We start from the raw sequence: 25,000 nt of genomic DNA on the forward strand, positions 1-25,000 counted from the left end.
TATATCTGTCGCTCTCTGCCAATGTCTATATGACTCTCTCTCTGCCTCTGTCTCTCTCCTTCCCCCACCCCCTCTCCCTCTCTGACGGCCTGTCTGTCTGTCTGTTTGTTTGTCTCTCTGTCTCTATACTAAAAAAAAAAAATAATAAAAAATAAATCAGATTTTTTTAAAATCCAAAACAAACGAACCCCCCCCCCCCCCCCCCCAAAAAAAAAAAAATGAGGTCAGTGTGATAATTGACAAGGAGGTAGCGGGCAAGACGAACGAAGCAAAGAACAGGAAAGAGGTACGGCTCAACGCAAACATCGGTGTAAGTCACATGCAGTGCAAACTGAACATCACACTTGGCTATCCCCGTGTTATGAAGACATTCACCACGAACTCTCAAGAGAGAGAAAGAAAAAAAAAACAGAGAAAGGGTGGGGAGAAGAAAAGGGCGGGGAGAGGGGGCGTGTGGGGGGGGCGCGGGGGGAGTGGGCGTAGAAGAAAAGACAAGACAAAAAAAATAGACTTAAAAAAAAAAAGCAAAAAAAAAAAGCCTGGTTCTAATGCTTTCTGTGGTGGTACTTGGGGTAATGCACCGGAATTTGTTTTTTCATTATCTTGTTTAATTTCATTCATTTCATTTATCTTATTTTTGTTGATTCGTTTATTTATTTGTATTCATTTTTTTCTTTTTTCTTTTTTTTTTTATCTATCTGTTTATTCATTTCTTCATTTATTTATTCTCTGCCCCATCATGTGCACCGTTTCAGTGGCATTAATAATTATTCCCACGCCGCTCATTCTGAGTTTCCCATGCACAGTCACACCCGGGTTTGCTTGCCGCAGTCACAGTGTCGGCAGTCCACAGGGAACTAACTATTGATGTTAGGTCGTCAGGACGCCACACTCCAGAGGAGACCCTGCGCTGCTGCTCTGTCACTTTGGTAAGTGGGTTTTATGATTATTTTTTCAAAATTCTTTGTTTTTTTTTTGTTGTTTTTTTTCGGCGCACACAGCATTTCTAATACACATATACACATAAAACACCACAGAAAAAAAGGACACACATCATTGATGTGCATTGTTTCATAATGTTTAATTACACCTTTGTATACACCCAACCCCCCCCCCCCCCCCTCCCCGCACACACCCATCCTTCCCACACTACCTCTTCCCCCCCCCCCGTCACTCGTCCTGTTTTGAGCCATGGCCCAGGGCCCCATTTTCCTTCACTCGTCCTGTTTTGAGCCATGGCTCAGGGCCCCATTTTCCTTCACTCGTCCTGTTTTGAGCCATGGCCCAGGGCCCCATTTTCCTTCACTCGTCCTGTTTTGAGCCATGACCAAGAGCCCCATTTTCGTTCACTCGTCCTGTTTTGAGCCATGACCAAGAGCCCCATTTTCGTTCACTCGTCCTGTTTTGAGCCATGACCAAGGGCCCCATTTTCGTTCATCAATTTCCTTTGTTGTTAAAAAAAGAAGAAAAAAAAAGGGGGAGGTAAAACAGAAAAAAGAGCAGACGCTTATCTTCACATAAACCAACGCAGCGGCCATCCCGTGAGACACTAAATCAACCTGACTGTGTGTGAATACATCAACATGAAATGTTATCAAATACACATGATTAACAATGTATGTAAGTGCATTGAATACAACAATAAAATGGAAGATACGAAGAAGGTAAAAAAAACTGTGTAGACATAAGATTTTGAATATTGTAAAAATATATTTTTCTAATATCTGACTGTTGATATTTTCATTTCCGAACCATCCCCCGCCCCCCTCACTCCCATTCCGACCGCCCAACCTCCACACACACACACCCTCCTCCTCCTCCTCCTCCTGCCCGCCACCTTCAACCCATCCACGTTACTCCCCCCCCCCTCCACACACACACACCCCTCACCCCCAACCCCCAACACACACACACCCCCACCACCACCCAAACACATACACACTCTCTCGTCACTTTGTGTTGTCTCTGAGCAAACAGCTGTTTCGTTGCAAACAGTGCGCGCAACTTGCAGATTGTCAATGTGTCACTGCGAAGCACCATTGAGCGGGTGGGGGAGGGGGGGGCGGGGGGAGGGGGCCAGGGGGTGGGGGGACGTGTCCCACTTTCCTTCTAGTCTTTCTCCTTAACATTAGTGACAGACCCAGCAGCCGGGTGGTTTAAAAGCCTTGGACTTTCAGTCTATAGCCTATCTGAGGGTCCTGGGTTCGTATCCTGGTCTCCCACAACTCACGGTGTACTAAAGTTTTTGTTGTTTGTTTGCTTGTTTGCTTGTTTGTTTGTTTTTTTGTTTTTTTTTCCCCGATCTTCAAGCTCAAACAGATATAGCAGACCAAGCAAGTGCCTGAACACCCTTTCGTTTTCTGTGTTTCAACATGCATAATATCAAATTACGCACGTAAAAGATCCCCATAATCAGAATCAGATTCAGCATATAACTTTTATTATCTCTCAGTGGATATAATTATTAAGTGCGGAGAAGTCTGTGATACATATAGAGTACAAACACGGGGAAATATGGCATATAGCCTATATACCAAAACTACTGATTGTATAGTTTTGATGAAGTTTTGAGTATTCACAAAAATCTCAAAAACTATTGAGTCAAAGCAAAGCAAGTCCGAAAACATAAAAATCAAACATGGCTTCAAGAACATATTCCAGCATGCATGCCCCCCGAAAACGGAATATGGCTGCCGCCTCAGCGGGGGTACAAACAGTCCTGCACGTAAAAAGAAAAACCCTCTCATACATACGAGTGAACGTGGGAGTTGCAACCCATGAACGAAGCGAGGAGGAGAAGTCGGAGAGGAGGAGGAGAATTAGAAGAAGAACAAGGAGGAGGAGGCGGAGGAGGCTGAGGAGAACAAGAAGAAGAAGAGGGAGAATGGGAAGAAGAAGAAGAAGAAGGAGGAGGAGGAGGAGGAGAAGGAGGAGAACAAGAAGAAGAAGGAGGAGGAGAAGGAGGAGAACAAGAAGAAGAAGGAGAAGAAGAAGGAGGAGGAGGAGGAGGCGGAGAAGGAGGAGAACAAGAAGAAGAAGGAGAAGAAGAAGGAGGAGGAGAAGGAGGAGAACAAGAAGAAGAAGAAGAAGGAGGCGGAGGCGGAGGTGGAGGAGAACAAAAAGAAGAAGGAGGAGGAGAAGGAGTAGAACAAGAAGAAGGAGAAGAAGAAGGAGGAGGAGCAGGAGGCGGAGGTGGAGGAGAACAAGAAGAAGAAGAAGGAGGAGGAGAAGGAGGAGAACAAGAAGACGGAGGAGGAGGAGAAGGAAGAGAACAAGAAGAAGAAGAAGGAGGAGGAGAAGGAGGAGAACAAGAAGAAGAAGAAGGAGGAGGAGAAGGAGGAGAACAAGAAGAAGAAGAAGAAGGAGGAGGAGAAGGAGGAGAACAAGAAGAAGAAGGAGAAGAAGGAGGAGGAGGAGGAGAAGGAGGAGAACAAGAAGAAGAAGGAGGAGGAGGAGAAGGAGGAGAACAAGAAGAAGAAGGAGGAGGAGGAGAAGGAGGAGAACAAGAAGAAGAAGAAGGAGGAGGAGAAGAAGAAGAAGAAGAAGAAGGAGGAGGAGAAGGAGGAGAACAAGAAGAAGAAGGAGAAGAAGAAGGAGGAGGAGAAGGAGGAGAACAAGAAGAAGAAGAAGAAGGAGGCGGAGGCGGAGGAGGAGGAGAACAAGAAGAAGAAGAAGGAGGAGGAGAAGGAGGAGAACAAGAAGAAGAAGAAGGAGGAGGAGAAGGAGGAGAACAAGAAGAAGAAGAAGAAGGAGGAGGAGAAGGAGGAGAACAAGAAGAAGGAGAAGAAGAAGGAGGAGGAGAAGGAGGAGAACAAGAAGAAGAAGGAGGAGGAGGCGGAGGTGGAGGAGAACAAGAAGAAGAAGGAGGAGGAGAAGGAGGAGAACAAGAAGAAGAAGAAGAAGGAGGAGGAGGAGGAGGAGAACAAGAAGAAGGAGGAGGAGGAGGCGGAGGTGGAGGAGAACAAGAAGAAGGAGGAGGAGGAGAAGGAGGAGAATAAGAAGAAGAAGGAGGAGGAGAACAAGAAGAAGAAGGAGAAGAAGAAGGAGGAGGAGCAGGAGGAGGAAGAAGAAAAAGAAGAAGAAGACCTCCTGGACGCAGACTGGGGGCCTCGTGGATGAGATATCTGGGTGGAAGTGAGGGTCTCCGAGTTCGATTCTGGCAACTACCGGGGTTTTTACTTTGTATTTGTATTTGTATTTCTTTTTATCACAACAGATTTCTCTGTGTGAAATTCGGGCTGCTCTCCCTAGGGAGAGCGCGTCGCTACGTTACAGCGCCACCCTTTTTTTTTGTATTTTTTCCTGCGTGCAGTTTTATTTCTTTTTTCCTATCGCAGTGGATTTTTCTACAGAATTTTGCCAGGAACAACCCTTTCAAATTCAAACACTACACTGTCGGCCGCCGTTCTTTCTCTGTCTCTGGACCTTTCATTTGGAATGAACTTCCTCTTCTGCTCCGTCAGGTCTCCTCACTCAGCTCTGTCAAGTCTGGCCTTCAAACCCACCTCTTTCCAAGACAGCCTCCCTCCCCTGCCTTTTCTTTGTCTTCAGTTTCTCAAGTTTTGAGTTATGCAAGCGTGTGAATAACTGGTTTGAAAGCGCTTTGATTTGTCTCTGCACAAGATTCAGCGCTATATGAATACGTATCATTATTATTATTGTTATAATTAGTACTACTACTACTTCTAAATGAGATAGATAGTGTCTTTACATTGTCAGATGGCCCGCACAATTGAGGGGGGTACTACCTTTACAGTGTGAGATGACCCGAACAATTGAGGGTCCTTTCTGACAATTGCATTGAACTGACTTAGATGGAGACGATTCACTTCTAAACAAACCGCCAATCCAAACTCTCATGTGGCGTTTCCCTCGCTTTGTAGCATACATCAGTGTGATCTCTACCCCTTTCAGACCTCTCTCTCTCTCTCTTTGATTATCATCATATTCACGACTGAATGTTGAAATCTAAGGCTTTCACTATGTGCATGGGATTGGAGGGAATGATACTCGGGCAGGGTTGGAGATAAAGAGTTCTTTAGTTTGTCGCTTTTAGTAGTCTTTTTTGTGATTTTCAGTGAAATTTGTCCCTGATATATTTCTTGTTAACAGTTCTGCGTCCATGTGTTCTTTGATGTAGCCCTACCCCCCACATACCTCTTTTCTCCTTTCTTTTATGTCCCAGGGCTGAGTGAAAAAAACAACATATTTTACTTATCTCATTACCCTGGTAAAATAAAAATTCGTTTCGTTTCGTTTCGTTTCGCTTTCTCTCTCTCTCTCTGGGTGTCTTTTGTATGTGTGTGTGTGTGTGTGTGTGTGTGTGTGTGTGTGTGTGTGTGTGTGTGAATACCAAAGTCTGTCAGCATAATTCCGTGAAGCGCATCCTGACTTCATTTGCCATCGGGCGAAAAGTCCGGGTCGCCACACTCACGATCTCAGCCCTATCGGGTCTCTATCCCTTTCAGCCCCCCCACCCCCCTCACCCCCCCCCCCTCTCTCTCTCTCTCTGTGAGTGTCATTTGTGTATGTGTATGTATGTACGCATGTATGTATGTGTGTCTTTGCGCGTGCGTGTGTGTGAATACCAAACTGTCTGTCAGCATTATTCCGTGACCTGACCTACTCTGGTCCTGACCTAGTTTACCATTGGCCCAAAGTTCGGGAGGCCAGACTCGCACGATCTCACCCCAAACGGGTCACTGTGTGTGTGTGTGTGTGTGTGTGTGTGTGTGTGTGTGTGTGTGTGTGTGAGTGTGTGTGTGTGTGTGTGTGTGAGTGTGTGTGTGTGTGTGTGTGTGTGTGTGTGTGAGTGTGTGTGTGTGTGTGTGTGTGTGTGTGAGTGTGTGTGTGTGTGTGTGTGTGTGTGTGTGTGTGTGTGAGTGTGTGAGTGTGTGTGTGTGTGAGTGTGTGTGAGTGTGTGTGAGTTAGTGTGTGTGTGTGAGTGTGTGTGAGTGTGTGAGTGTGTGTGTGTGTGTGTGTGTGTGTGTGTGTGTGTTTATGTGTGTGTGTGTGATCCCGCTGCTCCTGAAGACGTCTTAAGTCACACAGCAATGACGTTCATGTGAGGTGCAATGCACGACGACAATTGGCTTGCCATCTGTTTGTTCTTCTTGTTCTTGCTTTGCTGTTGTTGTTCTTTTTCTTTCTCTTCTTCTTTTGTTGTTCTTCTCCTTCTTCTTCTTGTCGCCATGGGTAGTTTTACGTGCGATAAATGCCAGCTGCACACGGGATCATGGCTTCGTCAGGTAGACCTACATTTTGTTATGACCGTTGGTATTCGATCACCGCGTGCAGAATTTGAACTTCAACGAAAGTTAAAGCTCCCGCAATCCATGTCAACGTCCGTCGGGTTGTGGCCACAGGAAAATACCCAGCATGCGCATTCCCGAAAACGGAGTATGGCAGCGTATAAGGCAAGGAAAAAACAACAACAACAAAAACAACAACAAAGGCCGAACACATAAAAGGTCACTGCACTCGCAGATGTGAGCGAACGTGGGATCTGCAACCCGGCTTGCAGATGAAGACGAGGGAAGCTCTCGCGCACAACGCCGCACAGCTCCTGCTAGCCGCCCGTGACAAAGGCACGAACAAGACCACCCCGCTAACAAAACACAAGGCCAACAAGACCACCCCGCTAACAAAACACAAGGCCAACAAGACCACCCCGCTAACAAAACACAAGACCACCCCGCTAACAAAACACAAGACCACCCCGCTAACAAAACACAAGACCACCCCGCTAACAAAACACAAGGCCAACGAGACCACCCCGCTAACAAAACACAAGACCAACAAGACCACCCTACTAACAAAACACAAGGCCAACAAGACTATCCCGCTAACAAAACACATGGCCAACAAGACCACCCCACTAACAAAACACAAGGCCAACAAGACTATCCCGCTAACAAAACACAAGGCCAACAAGACCACCCCGCTAACAAAACACAAGGCCAACAAGACCACCCCGCTAACAAAACACAAGACCAACAAGACCACCCCGCTAACAAAACACAAGACCAACAAGACCACCCCGCTAACAAAACACAAGACCAACAAGACCATCCCGCAAAAAAACACAAGACCAACAAGACCATCCCGCAAAAAAACACAAGACCAACAAGACCAACCCGCAAACGAAACAAATGTCAACAAGACCTAACCCCTAACAAAACAAAAGTCAACAAGACCAACCTGCCAACGAAACAAAAGTCAAAAAGACCAACCCGCCAACAAAAGTAAAAAAGACCAACCCACGAACAAAACAAAAGTCAACAAGACCAACCTACCAACAAAACAAAAGTCAACAAGACCAACCCGCTAACAAAACAAAAGTCAACAAGACCAACCCAAAGTCAACAAGACCAACCCAAAGTCAACAAGACCAACCCGCTAACAAAACAAAAGTTAACAAGACCAACCCAAAGTCAACAAGACCAACCCGCTAACAAAACAAAAGTCAACAAGACCAACCCGCTAACAAAACAAAAGTCAACAAGACCAACCCAAAGTCAACAAGACCAACCCGCTAACAAAACAAAAGTTAACAAGACCAACCCGCTAACAAAACAAAAGTCAACAAGACCAACCCGCTAACAAAACAAAAGTTAACAAGACCAACCCGCTAACAAAACAAAAGTCAACAAGACCAACCCGCTAACAAAACAAAAGTCAACAAGACCAACCCAAAGTCAACAAGACCAACCCGCTAACAAAACAAAAGTCAACAAGACCAACCCGCTAACAAAACAAAAGTCAACAAGACCAACCCGCTAACAAAACAAAAGTCAACAAGACCACCTCGCTAACAAAAGTTAACAAGACCACCTCGCTAACAAAACAAAAGTCAACAAGACCAACCCGCTAACAAAACAAAAGTCAACAAGACCACCTCGCTAACAAAAGTTAACAAGACCACCTCGCTAACAAAACAAAAGTCAACAAGACCACCTCGCTAACAAAAGTTAACAAGACCATCCCGCAAAAAAACACAAGACCAACAAGACCAACCCGCAAACGAAACAAAAGTCGAAAAGACCACCCCGCCAACAAAACAAATGTTAACAAGACCACCTCGCTAACAAAACAAAAGTCAACAAGACCAACTCGCTAACAAAAGTCAACAAGACCATCTCGCTAACAAAAGTCAACAAGACCATCTCGCTAACAAAAGTCAACAAGACCACCTCGCTAACAAAACAAAAGTCAACAAGACCAACCCGCTAACAAAACAAAAAGTCAACAAGACCACCTCGCTAACAAAACAAAAGTCAACAAGTCCAACCCGCTAACAAAACAAAAGTCAACAAGACCAACCCGCTAACAAAACAAAAAGTCAACAAGACCAATCCGCTAACAAAACAAAAGTCAACAAGACCACCTCGCTAACAAAACAAAAGTCAACAAGACCACCTCGCTAACAACAGTTAACAAGACCACCTCGCTAACAAAACAAAAGTCAACAAGACCACCTCGTTAACAAAAGTCAACAAGACCACCTCGCTAACAAAACAAAAGTCAACAAGACCACCTCGCTAACAAAACAAAAGTCAACAAGACCAACCCGCTAACAAAACAAAAGTCAACAAGACCAACCCAAAGTCAACAAGACCAACCCGCTAACAAAACAAAAGTCAACAAGACCAACCCGCTAACAAAACAAAAGTCAACAAGACCAACCCAAAGTCAACAAGACCAACCCGCTAACAAAACAAAAGTCAACAAGACCAACCCGCTAACAAAACAAAAGTCAACAAGACCAACCCGCTAACAAAACAAAAGTCAACAAGACCAACCCGCTAACAAAACAAAAGTCAACAAGACCAACCCAAAGTCAACAAGACCAACCCGCTAACAAAACAAAAGTCAACAAGACCAACCCGCTAACAAAACAAAAGTCAACAAGACCACCTCGCTAACAAAAGTTAACAAGACCACCTCGCTAACAAAACAAAAGTCAACAAGACCAACCCGCTAACAAAACAAAAGTCAACAAGACCACCTCGCTAACAAAAGTTAACAAGACCACCTCGCTAACAAAACAAAAGTCAACAAGACCACCTCGCTAACAAAAGTCAACAAGACCATCTCGCTAACAAAAGTCAACAAGACCACCTCGCTAACAAAAGTCAACAAGACCACCTCGCTAACAAAACAAAAGTCAACAAGACCAACCCGCTAACAAAACAAAAAGTCAACAAGACCACCTCGCTAACAAAACAAAAGTCAACAAGTCCAACCCGCTAACAAAACAAAAGTCAACAAGACCAACCCGCTAACAAAACAAAAAGTCAACAAGACCAATCCGCTAACAAAACAAAAGTCAACAAGACCACCTCGCTAACAAAACAAAAGTCAACAAGACCACCTCGCTAACAACAGTTAACAAGACCACCTCGCTAACAAAACAAAAGTCAACAAGACCACCTCGTTAACAAAAGTCAACAAGACCACCTCGCTAACAAAACAAAAGTCAACAAGACCACCTCGCTAACAAAACAAAAGTCAACAAGACCAACCCGCTAACAAAACAAAAGTCAACAAGACCACCTCGCTAACAAAACAAAAGTTAACAAGACCACCTCGCTAACAAAACAAAAGTCAACAAGACCACGTCGCTAACAAAAGTCAACAAGACCACCTCGCTAACAAAAGTCAACAAGACCATCTCGCTAACAAAAGTCAACAAGACCACCTCGCTAACAAAACAAAAGTCAACAAGTCCAACCCGCTAACAAAACAAAAGTCAACAAGACCAACCCGCTAACAAAACAAAAGTCAACAAGACCAACCCGCTAACAAAACAAAAGTCAACAAGACCACCTCGTTAACAAAAGTCAACAAGACCACCTCGCTAACAAAACAAAAGTCAACAAGACCACCTCGTTAACAAAAGTCAACAAGACCACCTCGCTAACAAAACAAAAGTCAACAAGACCACCTCGCTAACAAAACAAAAGTCAACAAGACCATCTCGCTAACAAAACAAAAGTCAGCAAGACGAACCCGCTAACAAAACAAAAGTCAACAAGACCAACCCGCTAACAAAACAAAAGTCAACAAGACCACCTCGCTAACAAAACACAAGATGCATGAGGCCACCCAGTTTCAAGGAGCTGATCCATAAGCGCTACACCACATCCACTGTAAACAAAACTATATATATATATATATATCCAAAAAAAAAAGAGGATACCTGACCGATGCATTAACGCCACACGATCAGACCATGACAGCAAGCCATAGGTTTCCCATCAAACGTTGACATATGATATGATACGATATGGATTCTTATATAGCGCCTATCCCCGGACGGAGACCAAGCTCTAAGCGCTTTACAAACACGGGGTCATTTGCACAACAGGCTGCCTACCTGGACTGAGCCGACTGACGGCTGCCACTGGGCGCTCATCATTCATTTCCTGTCATTCAATCAGATTTCAGGCATGCACACATACACACTCGGACAGGCATGTAACATTTTACGTGTGTGACCGTTTTGGTTATTTGTCTCGCCATATAGGCACCCATACTCCGTTTTGGGGGGTGGGGAGGGGGTATGCTGGGTACGTTCTTGTTTCCCCACCAGGCGCCGGCACCGAGATTCAAACCCGGGACCCTCAGATTGAAAGTCCAACGTTTTAACCACTCGGCTATAAAACCGGATAAAATAATTAAGCATGGATAAATAATTAATTGAAAAGGTTAAGTGAATACACTCAAAAATAATTCTGATTAAGATAATGAAAGATTCATGGAAGACAAATGATTAAAACAAGAATTTAAAAAAAGAAAAACATCAACAACAACAACAACAACAAAAACGGCCTACGTTCGATGAAACATTGCGCGCACAACGTTGGTGAATGTCCAGGGAATGTTCAACTTTAGAATACTGAACTCAGGGGGGCTGTTTAGACGATAAACAAAGGGTGTTTTAGGCTCACCTCGATGCGCTGAGTTGAATGGAACCCTCAGCTAAGCTCTAGGACCACTCCTTTCCCATGAAACTGCGACAAATACACAGTAAGCTGAGTACTCCTTCCCCACCTGCACGCCATTTTGACTGCAATGAAAACACACAGAGATTGATGACGCGACCACCCGCGTGATCAGCAGTCAAATTGGCTTGCAGGTGGTTGCTCTGGCTGTGATCGGCTGAGCTTACTGTGTATAAAATTGTCGCAGTTTCATGGGAAAGTAGTGGTCGTACAGCTTAGCTGAGGGTTCCATTCAACTTAGCGCATCGAGGTGAGCCTAAGACACCCTTTGTTTTTCGTCTAAACAGCCCCCCTGAGTTTAGTATTCTGAAGTTGAACATTACCCCAAGAGGACGACCCTTGCCCCAGGCTGGGCACTGGGCTGTGCATAGATAGCATACAGCTTACCTGAGGCCAGCACACAGGTGCACAATAGACAGAAAGCCGTCACAGCAGACATCTTGTTATCCTCCGTGCCCCAGCTAACACCTCTCTGACAAGAGAGTCACACTTTGTTGGCCTACTGCAGTTTATACATGTATCTGTTTGTCTTCTGGATGATTCGGATTATGTACTCCGCCACTATCGGGTTGAGTTCTCTTGTTTTCGAAATTCTGTGTTGCACTGTTTTTCTGTTTCTTTTATTTCTCCTTTCTTTCTTCTTTCTTTCTTTTTTTTTCTTCTTTTCTCTCTTTCTTTCTTTTTTTTTCTTTCCTGTTCTCTTTCTTCCTTCTTTCTTTCTTTCCTCCTCTTCCACTGACACCACTTCCTCCTCCCAGTCCGCATCCTCTTCCTGCTCTTCGTCATCGTTCTCCTCCTCTTCTTCTTCTTCCTCCTCCTCCTCTTCTTCTTCCTCCTCCTCCTCTTCTTCTTCCTCCTCCTCCTCTTCTTCCTCCTCTTCTTCTTCCTCTTTCCTCTTCCCCCTCCTCTTCTTCTTCCTCCTCCTCCTGTTCTCTTCTTCCTCCTCCTCCTGTTCTTCCTCCTTTTCTTCTTCCTCTTTCCTCCTCCTCCTCTTCTTCTTCTTCAACCTCCCCCTCCTCCTTTTCTCCTCTTCCTCCTTCTCTTCTTCCTTCTCCTCGCCCCCCTCCTCCTCCTCTTCCTCCCCCACCTCTTCTTTCTGCGCTTCCTTCTCGTCTTCCTCTTCCTCCTCCTTGTCCTCCTCCTCTTTTTCTTCCTCTTCCTTTCCCCTCGTCCTCGTTCTCCTGCTCTTCTTCCTCCTGCTCGAACTCCTCCTCCCCCTTCTCGTCTTCCTCCTTGTCCTCTTCCTCTCCCTCCTCCTCCTCCTACCAATCTTCCTCCTCCTCCTCGTCCTCCTCCTCCCCCTCCTTCTTATGTCCTGGTCCAGTGCAAGGCGGCTCTGACCTTGGCGCTGCTTGATACTGAGTGAGAAACAAAATGACGCTTGTAAACGGTTTTGCATTAAGTAACATAAATTATGATGCTGCACTGCTGTCACTTTTTTGTTCAGAAGAATGCTGGTGAACGGCATAAATTTTCAGGGTTGAAGACTGTCGCATTATCCAGAAAAGTCTGATTCGTCACGCATCATTAACCAGATGCCTGAAGAAAATCTGTTTATTCTGTGGCTGTCTCTCTTCACCATACTTATTTCCTCTTTAACTCTCTCCATACGAACGGCGAAAGAGACGACGTTAACAGCGTTTCACCCCAATTACCATCATCAAAATATTGCAAGCGGAAGGCTCTTATACTGAAAAGGTGAATGTTGACAAAGAATACCACAATTCTGACGACGGAAGCTAAAGGTTGGGTCATTCAGACACCCACTGGACATCCGAGGGGTCTGTGTAGAGGAGAAGAGAGGACTGGCCGTACTGAGTGAGTTAATGGGTCATCGGTTTAGAAACATGTTGTCTGCACCCTTTTCATGACATTACAATTTTTCAGTTATTCTGTTACTCTGGGAAAGGTAAAGTAGGTCAGACTCAAAATGATCACTAACCACTTTTTCGCTCACGTGTGCACGTGAGTCTGTGTAATGACACTGTGTTTCGGTTGTCTATGTATGTATGTATGTATGTATGTATGTATGTATATATGTGGAATATTGGCGTATAGGTAACGCGTCCGCCTAAGAAGCGAGAGAATCTGAGCGTACCGGTTAGAATCCATCAGTCGCCAGTATTTTCTCCCCTTCCACTAGACCTTGAACGCTAGTCATTCAGCATGCACTTAGCGCGCGTTAAAGAACCCACGGCAACAAAAGTGTTGTCTTTGGCAACATTCTGTAGAAAAATCCACTTCGATACGAAAACAAATAAAAATTGCAGGCAGAAAAAGAAAAAATACAAAAAATTGGGTGGCGCACTCAGAGTAGCGACGCGCTCTCCCTTGGGAGAGCACCCCGATTTTCACACCGAGAAATCTTTTGTGACAAAAAGGTATTACAAAACAATACAATACAATATAATACAGTACAATACAATGCAATGTATGTATGTATGTGCCGTGGTAAATCTCAACAAAATTATTCTCTTTTGAAATACATTGTCTATTGACACTAAACTTTACTCAGAAATAAGAAAAATCAGTTCACTTCACACGTTATAACCTAAATAACAATGCTCTTCAAGCAAGGCACAAAAATTCTAATGAAGCCGAGATGTTTCGGCAGTTATGCAACTGCTACATACGTATTTCTCATTCACAAAACGTAGCACTTTTATTAGACAAATTGACTCATTAATTAAAGGCAGTCATTTGATCATTTTTGGTTGAAATAAGATCTTCTTCTGTTTAGTATGGAAGTTACATTGATGAATACATATACCAGGAATAGCAAAAAGTATTCTGCCATATTATGGGACATCAATCTGAATAAACTATGGGAAATATTTTTCAAACCGACCATACTCATCTGAATCAGGCCTTGAGTGCATGCTTATATATCTGTGTACCTATCAAAGTGGAGTTCTTGTACAGAATTTTGCCAGAGGACAGCACTCTAATTGCCATGGGTGGTTTTTATCAGTGCGTGAAGTGCGTGCAGCACACAGGACCTCGGTTTATCATCTCATGCGAATGACTAGACGCTCAGTTTGATTTTCCAGTCAAACTTGGGAGAAAGGGTAGGAGCGGGATTCGAACCCACGCCCTCACGGACTCTCTGTATTGACAGCTGAGCGTCTGGACCATTCTGCCACGTTCCTTCAACGTGCAGGATAAATCCTCGTGTGAATACCAGTCATCATCCACGTGCAGGATAAATCCTCGTGTGAATACCAGTCATCATCCACGTGCAGGATAAATCCTCGTGTGAATACCAGTCAACACATGCTCTCTTGATGTACCGTGTCACAGTCAACACATGCTCTTGATGTACAGTGTCAATAACCATGATCACCAAAAAGTGTGCACTGTCTGCTGCTGGTTGGCTGTTGTCTATGCACACACACTCTGCAATGACAGTTTCTCTTCCAATAAACAGCGCACCCCACGCCCCCTTTCAGACAAAAACACCCTAACCTGTTCTCTCAGTTCAAACTGAAAACGTATCTTCCCCGTAAAACATGCCTGTTCCGAGCACAACGGATAAACCGAAGTCTGTTTGTCGCGAAGTATTTTAGTATTAGTTTTTACGTCGTCCTGTTTTTAGTGCACCGAGTATTTATGTACTTTGATGTGATGTCATGTTGTAGAAACCGGTAAATGCATGCATGCATGCGTGTGTGTGTGTGTGTGTGTGTGTGTGTGTGTGTGTGACGTTTGCTCAATGAAAAGTTGTTTTTTTAATTTCATTTCATTTTAATACAAGCGTAGGTTTGGAAATGTGCTGATGTAGTTTGGTATATGAGTATCAATTTATATGTTTGAACCCAGTAGGTGCTTGTGTTAACAGAGAGCTTGCGTGGTGTTTTACGTCCTGTTGGATTTGGACTGGACCATGTTAGAAGCTATGAGCATTAACTGGATTGGAAACCACGCCATCGAACAAATTTTTACTTCTTTCTTCCTCTTCTTCTTAATGTTGTTGTTGTTGGTGGTGGTGTTGTTGTTGATCTTACTGCTGAGAGATGCAACTTACACACAGACAAGTCACAGCAAGTTACAATAACGACACCAGCAGTTGGTTTTCGCAGAGGGCGAGGCAAGAAGTGTCATGATATATGTTTGTCGTGTTGAATCCACTTGTCAAACGAACGACGAAGACCCGCTTTGCCAACTCGTAAGACAGAACAGCTTGGTGAGTGTTTGAAGAAGCTCGCTACAGTGAGATGGGGAGGAGGAGGTGGGGGGGGGGAGGGAGGTATGGCAAGTTGACCCCAAACCAGTTTAACTGGAAAAAAAAAATAAAGTACTGCATAAAAGCAAACAAGAAGGGACAAAGAGAAAGACAACCCCTACCACCACCACCCAGTCCTCAAATCATACCCCCACTCCCCCCCACCCCCCGTCCCCGGCTCATCCCCACCCCCCACCCCCCGCCCCCTGCCCATTCATCCGACAGTTGTCACACAGACATCCACTGACAGAGAGCCCAACTATCATGTCCGTTGAATATCATTTCATCACGTCAGGCTGTTTGTATGGAGTACGAATCCGGGGAGGTGAAAAACCAGTGCCACTGTGACTCGAGAATTTTCGTGATAATCTTTCTGCCCAAAGATAGGCGTTGTATAAGTGTCCATGATGGAATATGTCTGTTGATGAAGGACACGAATGCTGTCAGCTGTTAAGGAAGAAGTACTTATCAAATTTGCGTTTTTGCGCGATTGGGCTTTTTTTTTTCTTTTCTTTTTGTGTGTCTTTTTTGTCTTTTTTACATCACTGTCATTGTTTGTACGGTATGTATAAAAGAGGTTTAACGTTTCAGGGGGCATTAGAACCTACATGACGTGCACGAGGACTCACACACGTGTGTGCGCTTGTACGCACACGTTCGCACACACGCGCGCGCGCATATACTAACATACAAACTCGCAACCAAGCAAACAGTTGCACGCGCACCCACACGCCGCCAGCGCACACATATAAACCCACACAGAAGCACTTGTGTGCACACGAACGCACGCGTGCATATACACAAAAATCGCGCGTGCGTAGAGCCGACTTGCAGCTGCCACTGGACGCTCATCATTCGTTTCCTGTGTCATTCAGTCAGGTTTCAGTTACGCACACACACACACACACACACACACACACACACACACACACACACACACACACACACACACACAGACACACACAGACACATACACACATATACACACAGACACACACACACACACACACACACACACACACACACACACACACAGAGTCACACACACATGTAACATTTTACGTGTATGACCGTTTTTGTTTATTTGCCAGGCATGCAGGCAGCCATACTCCGTTTTCGGGGGGGGGGGGGGGGATGCATGCTGGGTATGTTCTTGTTTCCAGAACCAACCGAACTCTGACATGGACTGCAGGATCTTTAACGTGCCAATTTGATCTTCTGCCTACGTATGCCTTCGAAGGGGGTTCAGGCACTTGGGGGTCTGCACATATGTTGACCTGGGAGACGGGAAAAATCTCCACCCTTTACCCACCAGGTGCGACGAGGCTTGAACTGAGGAAGCTCGGGCCAGAATCCAGCCCTCTAACCATTTGACCCCTGCCAGGAACCTCGGGCCAGAATCCAGCCCTCTAACCATTTGACCACTGCCAGGAACCTCGGGCCAGAATCCAGCCCTCTAACCATTTGACCACTGCCAGGAACCTCGGGCCAGAATCCAGCCCTCTAACCATTTGACCACTGCCAGGAACCTCGGGCCAGAATCCAGCCCTCTAACCATTTGACCACTGCCAGGAACCTCGGGCCAGAATCCAGCCCTCTAACCATTTGACCATTGCAGGTGGTGACGATGCAGGTTGAAATGTAGGACCCCAGTTCAAAGACACCTGCTACCAGCTGAAGAAGGAAAGAAACGTCACACTCGTTGATCATGAAATGCTCACTCTGGTTCTCAGGGGATCTGGACCAGGCAGACACGTTCTTCCGTGCACCAGCTGGCAACAATTCTCATTTTTCTTTTGCGGTGCGGTGCGTTTAACTCACTCAGTACGGCCAGTCCTCTCTTCTCCTCTGCACAGACCCCTCGGATGTCCAGTGGGTGTCTGAATGACCCAACCTTTAGCTTCCGTCGTCAGAATTGTGGTATTCTTTGTCAACATTCACCTCTTCAGTATAAGAGCCTTCCGCTTGCAATATTTTGATGATGGTAATTGGGGTGAAACGCTGTTAACGTCGTCTCTTTCGCCGTTCGTATGGAGAGAGTTAAAGCGTGTGTGAGAGGGGGGAGGGGAGAGGCGGTGGGGGTGAAACTGAGGCCTTAAGCAGAATGCAGCCACGAAGTCAACGATGAATATTTGACAAGAAATAATCACCATTAGCCTTCCCTTTACAGCACGCGAACACAAGAAATTAGCACCATTAGCCTTCCTTTTACAGCACGCGAACACAAGAAATTAGCACCATTAGCCTTCCCTTTACAACACGCGAACACAAGAAATTAGCACCATTAGCCTTCCATTTACAACACGCGAACACAAGAAATTAGCACCATTAGCCTTCCATTTACAACACGCGAACACAAGAAATTAGCACCATTAGCCTTCCATTTACAACACAAGAAATTAGCACCATTAGCCTTCCATTTACAACACGTGAACACAAGAAATTAGCACCATTAGCCTTCCATTTACAACACGCGAACACAAGAAATTAGCACCATTAGCCTTCCATTTACAACACAAGAAATTAGCACCATTAGCCTTCCCTTTACAACACGCGAACACAAGAAATTAGCACCATTAACCTTCCATTTACAACACGCGAACACAAGAAATTAGCACCATTAGCCTTCCATTTACAACACAAGAAATTAGCACCATTAGCCTTCCATTTACAACACGTGAACACAAGAAATTAGCATTAGCACCATTAGCCTTCCCTTTACAACACGCGAACACAAGAAATTAGCACCATTAGCCTTCCCTTTACAACACGCGAACACAAGAAATTAGCACCATTAGCCTTCCATTTACAACACAAGAAATTAGCACCATTAGCCTTCCCTTTACAACACGCGAACACAAGAAATTAGCACCATTAGCCTTCCATTTACAACACGCGAACACAAGAAATTAGCACCATTAGCCTTCCATTTACAACACGTGAACACAAGAAATTAGCACCATTAGCCTTCCATTTACAACACGCGAACACAAGAAATTAGCACCATTAGCCTTCCCTTTACAACACGCGAACGCAAGAAATTAGCACCATTAGCCTTCCCTTTACAACACGCGAACACCTAATTAAAATGTTTTGTTAAATACGTGTCTACGTTTTGTACAGAGTAACGACTTATGTTTCTTGTTCACTGTTTCGTTTCTTTTCGCTTCACTGATTTCTTCTTCTGTCCACTGCAAGACATGCTCATGAATCAGTTGTGGAAGGTGCTATTTTCATGTTTCCATAATTCACCGAACACTGTCATGATTTTTTTTTTAGCCACGATAGTGTAATGGATAAGGCAGTTTCTTCTCACCCGAACACGCGGGGTTCGAATCTGGTTAGGACTTTTTTTCTTTTTAAACGCGAAGCGTTTTAACAAATACAGGACACATTTTAACGATTATATTTTTTTTAAGTGTATCACAAGTGAGTCTTGAAGGCCTTGCCTCTCTTTTTTTTTTTCTTGTTGTTGAAAGATTGAATGTCCTGTTGCCTTGTAATGGAATGGTGTGTCTAGAGCTGGGCACAGGGAGGCGGGGCCCAGTCCTCTCCCTCCACCCTTTTAACCTTCCCAAAGTCAGGTACCCGATCACACCTGGGTGAAGTGAGGGAAGAAATGGCACGTGCTCCTTGACTGTTGGGATCTGCATGACGTTAGACACAGACATTACACGGCGGTTTCTTTGAAGACCTTGTTTCGTGATGTCCCTCCGTGGGCGCTGATGGACTTCTTAAAAGAAGTGAACATTTTTAACCAGATTTGAAGGTTTTAAACTATGGAAGTTTTTTTTTTAACTTTGAGTGGAAAGTTTGAAGTGGTGACTCGTTTTAATTGTTTGGGTTTCTTTTTTTAGCCTTGTAGTAGTTATTAACGCGGCGATAGCCTTGAGATGGCCTTAGTGGTCGGCGAGGCTCTAAGTACCATAATTTCATTTCATTTTGAAAGAAATGGTGACAGTGCCTTTCCCCAGCCCTTCACCATGTCCAAACAGGGTTTGAATCCTGGATAGTGGTGTACACTGGACCAGAAGTCCGCCTGACTGATTTGTAAATGACAGAAAAAAGCCCATTCGCGCAAACACGCAAATACACATCAACTCTCTCCATACGAACGGCGAAAGAGAGGACGTTAACAGCGTTTCACCCCAATTACCACCATCAAGATATTGCAAGTGGAAGGCTCTTATACTGAAGAGGTGAATGTTGACAAAGAATACCACAATTCTGACGACGGAAGCTAAAGGTTGGGTCATTCAGATACCCACTGGACATCCGAGGGGTCTGTGTAGAGGAGAAGAGAGGACTGGCCGTACTGAGTGAGTTAATAAGTAATTTTTCCTTAGCAATTGACATTCTTGCACTACATCAACAGACATATTCTGTCACAGATACTTATATGACGCCCATCTTGGGTCATAGACCAAACTCAAAACACTTTACAAACATGGAGTCATCTGCACAACAGGCTGACTACCTGGGGAGAGCTAGGTGACAGCTGCCTTTGGGTGCTCATCATTCGTTTCCTGTCGTTCAGTCAGGCTTCACTCACGCGCACGCACACGCGTGTGTATTGGAGTGGATACTGACCGCAGTTTATTTTCCCAGGGACAAAACTTTTGTTGCGGTGGGTTCTCTTACTAAGTGCATGCTGCGCACGGGACTTTGGTTTATCCCAAGGACTAGCGTCCAGACCACCACTCAAGGTCTGGCGAGTGTTGGATCCTGTGTCTTCAGATTCTCTCGCTTCCAAGGCTGACGCTTTACCACTGGGGTTCTGCTCCAACCATTCACTGCTGGATGCCACTGAAACTGAAACTGAAACTCATTTATGAACATCAACTTCGGTTTCAGTTTCAAGGAGGTGCAGTTTCGAGCATGCGGGGTTATCCATACAAGCTACACCACATTGCTTTGAGAAAGAGAGACTCCCAGCAAGTGCCTGACCAAAGTATAAACTCATCACGCTGTTCAGAACATTGAGAGTCTGCCGTGTGGATAAAGCATTAGTCCCAAACGATGAGTCTGCCATGTGGATAAAGCATTAGTCCCAAACGATGAGTCTGCCGTGTGAATAAAGCATTAGTCCCAAACGATGAGTCTGCCATAAGAATAAAGCATTAGTCCCAAACAATGAGTCTGCCATAAGAATAAAGCATTCGTCCCAAACGATGAGTCTGCCGTGTGAATAAAGCATTTGTCCCAAACGATGAGTCTGCCATGTGAATAAAGCATTTGTCCCAAACGATGAGTCTGCCATGTGAATAAAGCATTTGTCCCAAACGATGAGTCTGCCGTGTGAATAAAGCATTTGTCCCAAACGATGAGTCTGCCATGTGAATAAAGCATTTGTCCCAAACGATGAGTCTGCCGTGTGAATAAAGCATTAGTCCCAAACGATGAGTCTGCCGTGTGAATAAAGCATTAGTCCCAAACGATGAGTCTGCCATGTGAATAAAGCATTAGTCCCAAACGATGAGTCTGCTGTGTGAATAAAGCATTATTCCCAAACGATGAGTCTGCCGTGTGAATAAAGCATTAGTCCCAAACGATGAGTCTGCTGTGTGAATAAAGCATTAGTCCCAAACGATGAGTCTGCCATGTGAATAAAGCATTAGTCCCAAACGATGAGTCTGCCATGTGAATAAAGCATTAGTCCCAAACGATGAGTCTGCCATGTGAATAAAGCATTAGTCCCAAACGATGAGTCTGCCGTGTGAATAAAGCATTAGTCCCAAACGATGAGTCTGCCGTGTGAATAAAGCATTAGTCCCAAACGATGACTGTTCTTTTATGTATCCAGCCATCAGTGTGTGTGTGTGTGTGTGTGTGTGTGTGTGTGTGTGTGTGTGTGCGCGCGCGCGCGTGCGTGCGTGTGTGTTAATGTGTGTGTTATCTTGTGCTCAAACGATGAGTCTGCCATGTGGATAAAGCATTAGTCCCAAACGATGAGTCTGCCGTGTGAATAAAGCATTAGTCCCAAACGAGGAGTCTGCCGTGTGAATAAAGCATTAGTCCCAAACGAGGAGTCTGCCGTGTGAATAAAGCATTAGTCCCAATCGAGGAGTCTGCTGTGTGAATAAAGCATTAGTCCCAATGTCACGCGTCGACATATCCAGAATGTGAGACTCCCCTTAGCTGACATATTTCTGTAAGCCGCCAGTAGGCTGGCAACACGTTAGGCCCGAATCCCACGTGCGAACCAACTCGCGTCAGTGAGTTGTGTTTTGGTTTTTGATTTGTTCCTGTATCTTTCGTGCACTCCACTGTCAACTGCTGTGAGAGTCATTTCGACCAGGGGTTTTGGGGGTTGATGTTCCCATGTCTCTGCTGTTGTGAAGCAGCAGGTTGTCGTCATTTGTCGGCGGGTGTTGCAACAGCTGGAACACCAGTTTCAGGTTTTTCACATAACCTGTCTGAGGTTTTTACTTCCATTGTGCCCGTTTGGACGGTTCCACTCCTCTGCTGGTTGTGGCTGTGGGCTGGCGGGAGGTCTGCATGGTGCGGGACTGGCAGTGTTCTGTGGCAGCGGCGCAACCGCGTCGACGATAACAGCGACGACGACAACAGCGTCGGCTGGAAGAACTTGGTCGCTGTGTTGAGGTAAGTGCTGTCCCCCAACTTACTATCTCCCTTCTCCCATCCATTCCTGACCGCTGGTGTATTCTGGACTGCGGTGGCAGAGGCTGAGCACAGCAGACTATATTTTTTGTGTGTTTGTAATCGCGTGAGAGGGGTAGTTGTGTCAGTATTGTTTTATTGAATTTCGTGTTCGAAAATACCAAATATTATTATTATTATTAATTTTTTTTAATGTAAAAAGTGGGGTCTGGTTGTTCCGACTGGTGCGGAGGGCTGACAGATTCATTGTTGAGTTTTGTCATCGTTCGTCCGTCTGTCTGTGTGACGGGCGCAATAGCCGAGTGGTTAAAGCGTTGGACTGTCAATCTGAGGGTCCCGGGTTCGAATCACGGTGACGGCGCCTGGTGGGTAAAGGGTGGAGATTTTTACGATCTCCCAGGTCAACATATGTGCAGACCTGCTAGTGCCTGAACCCCCTTCGTGTGTATATGCAAGCAGAACATCAAATACGCACGTTAAAGATCCTGTAATCCATGTCGGCGTTCGGTGGGTTATGGAAACAAGAACATACCCAGCATGCACAACCCCGAAAACGGAGTATGGCTGCCTACATGGCGGGATAAAAACGGTCATACACGTAAAAGCCCACTCGTGTGCATACGAGTGAACGCAGAAGTCCGTCTGTCTGTCATTCGGTCAGCCGTAGCGTGACACCCAACCGATGAGTCTGCCATGTGGATAAAGCATTAGTCCCAAACGATGAGTCTGCCATGTGAATAAAGCATTAGTCCCAAACGAAATAAGACAAATGAAAAATATATTCATAAAGAGATAAGTGACCACACCAAAATGCAAGCTAAATTTCAGCATCATCACCGTCATACTATTCTATATCTTGGATCCCAGCAATGTGCCCTCTCCTGCCCGTGTGTGAGAAAGTGTGACGCTCCTTCTCATTTACGACAGCAACATGGCGGTGCCAAGGTCTTCCTCTTCGCCCACCCCTTTATACTACATCCACCCCGGGTGCCAACACGCCGAGTTAATTAATTCCGAGTGGGCGCACAGCTATTAAGAAGTCGGCATCGACTGGGCAAGCAGTTACAGGTGAGTGTTTACAGAGCGGCTTACAGAGAAAGGCCTCTAAGCTAACGACAGGTCAGCCGTTCAGCTCGATAGACTCCCTCTGAGTGGACTGCCAGCTAAAGCGTGAAATACACAGCTTGTCTGTTTCCAAGTTCAGACGGGGCTTCCTGTGGATGTGTGTGTGTGTGTGTGTGTGTGTGTGTGTGTGTGTGTGTGTGTGATTGTTCAGTGAAGCCATTGTTTTCGCTCTGGGGAGTGGTGTGTCTCAGGAAAACACAGGAGATGCCTGGTGACGAGTCTACAGTTGACGGTTCCAGATCAGTCGTGTCGGTGGAGTTGTGAAGTGGTGGTGGTGGTGGTGTTGTGTATGTGGGTGTGTATGTGTGTGTGGACTGCTGGGGTCAGCTGGCAGCTTTCGGTCGCCGTGGTTCGTGGGTCGTGCTGTGGGTCTGATGTGACCACCTGTGGTGGTGTTTCAACGATGACTTGATGTTTAGTTTGATTTGATACATCGATCGATTGTCTGTGAATGGATTCAAAATTTATTGGTTTATTTATGTATCTATTAATAGATTGACTGTTCTTTTATGTATCCAGCCGTGTGTGTGTGTGTGTGTGTGTGTGTGTGTGTGTGTGTGTGTGTGTGTGTGTGTGTGTGTGTGTGTTATCTTGTGCTCAATGAATTTATCTTTTTGAATCGGATTTTAAAAGCCTTTTTTTCCAGTGAACTCAGTGCTGTATGTCCAAACGATAAACAGTAGCTGTGGTTTTAACACTGAAATGGACCCTCCAGCATTGTCACCTAGTAACCTATTGTACACGAAAAGCTATCATCTTTTTTTCTTCTTTTTATTTTTCCAAGCGACGCGACATTCTTTTGACTATTTACAAAACAGATTAGTATTCGTAGAATTTTGTGTATTAAAGTCTATAATGCATCGGCTACATATTACGAATGTTCTTAGTGGACGGAACCATTATCTATACACCGCCAAACATTCGCGAGAGCAACAACTGTATTTCAGCAGAGCTCCATAGTGCCATAGCTCTGTATATTGCCACAACCATAGTTATACATGATATTATCACAGGTCTGTATCGCGAGAGCAACTGTATTTCAACAGAGCTCCATATTGCCATAGCTCTGTATATTGCCACAACCATAGTTATACATATTACCACAGGTCTGTATCGCGAGAGCAACTGTATTTCAACAGAGCTCCATAGTGCCATAGCTCTGTATATTGCCACAACCATAGTTATACATGATATTATCACAGGTCTGTATCGCGAGAGCAACTGTATTTCAACAGAGCTCCATATTACCATAGCTCTGTATATTGCCACAACCATAGTTATACATATTACCACAGGTCTGTATCGCGAGAGCAACAACTGTATTTCAGCAGAGCTCCATATTGCCATAGCTCTGTATATTGCCACAACCATAGTTATACATATTACCACAGGTCTGTATCGCGAGAGCAACAACTGTATTTCAGCAGAGCTCCATAGTGCCATAGCTCTGTATATTGCCACAACCATAGTTATACATATTATAACGGTCCTGTAGCGTTACAACTTTTCCGTAACCACTTCTCTCAGGCACCACAGCCTTGTACGCCGAGAACTCTGTTAGTATGGCTCTATTTTCATTAATCAAGACAGAAAAGAAGACAGAAAGACAGCAATAGGAAACAAATAGACTGACAGCATTGTACAATAAACGATTTTCAGAGACACAGGCTTTGACACACAGTGAATCGGTAGGTTTGTCACAGAAGGGGAAAAAGTCACAGGAAAAAAAAATCACAAAATTAAGAAGGAAAAAGTCACAAAGACTATGCGTGCACGCATTACATGCCTGAACCCTAATCTAAAGAGGTTTCTTTTTTTTCTTTTCTTTTTTGACAGGGGCATTACATGCGGATGGCTGTTCATTTGGCCTAACCTGATCTGACATATACTCCCTCTCCATTCCCAATCTGATGATGTGAGCCCAGTTTCAATTAAAACAACTCAAGCTGCCTTTGTTCACATTCTTTTGGGACACCATGACATGTCCTCAGCTTCATGCGACCACAATTTTATCATTTTACACTGC

The 25,000-nt window shown here is 44.9% G+C and overlaps 1 protein-coding gene across 2 annotated transcripts in view; it reads right to left on the minus strand.

Moving 5' to 3' along the window:
* Positions 1 to 11,540, minus strand: part of LOC143283162 (xaa-Pro aminopeptidase 1-like) — a 65,214-nt gene extending 53,674 nt beyond the window's left edge. For both annotated transcript variants that reach the window (XM_076589317.1, XM_076589315.1), the window contains exon 1: positions 11,394 to 11,540. In XM_076589317.1, the coding sequence (XP_076445432.1) occupies positions 11,394 to 11,445 (52 nt within the window). In that variant the 5' untranslated portion in view covers positions 11,446 to 11,540. The remainder of the gene's footprint in view (positions 1 to 11,393) is intronic.
* Between the last annotated feature and the right edge of the window lie 13,460 nt (positions 11,541 to 25,000).

The sequence above is a fragment of the Babylonia areolata genome, chromosome 6, assembly GCF_041734735.1.
Source record: "Babylonia areolata isolate BAREFJ2019XMU chromosome 6, ASM4173473v1, whole genome shotgun sequence".
Classification (NCBI taxonomy): domain Eukaryota; kingdom Metazoa; phylum Mollusca; class Gastropoda; order Neogastropoda; family Buccinidae; genus Babylonia; species Babylonia areolata.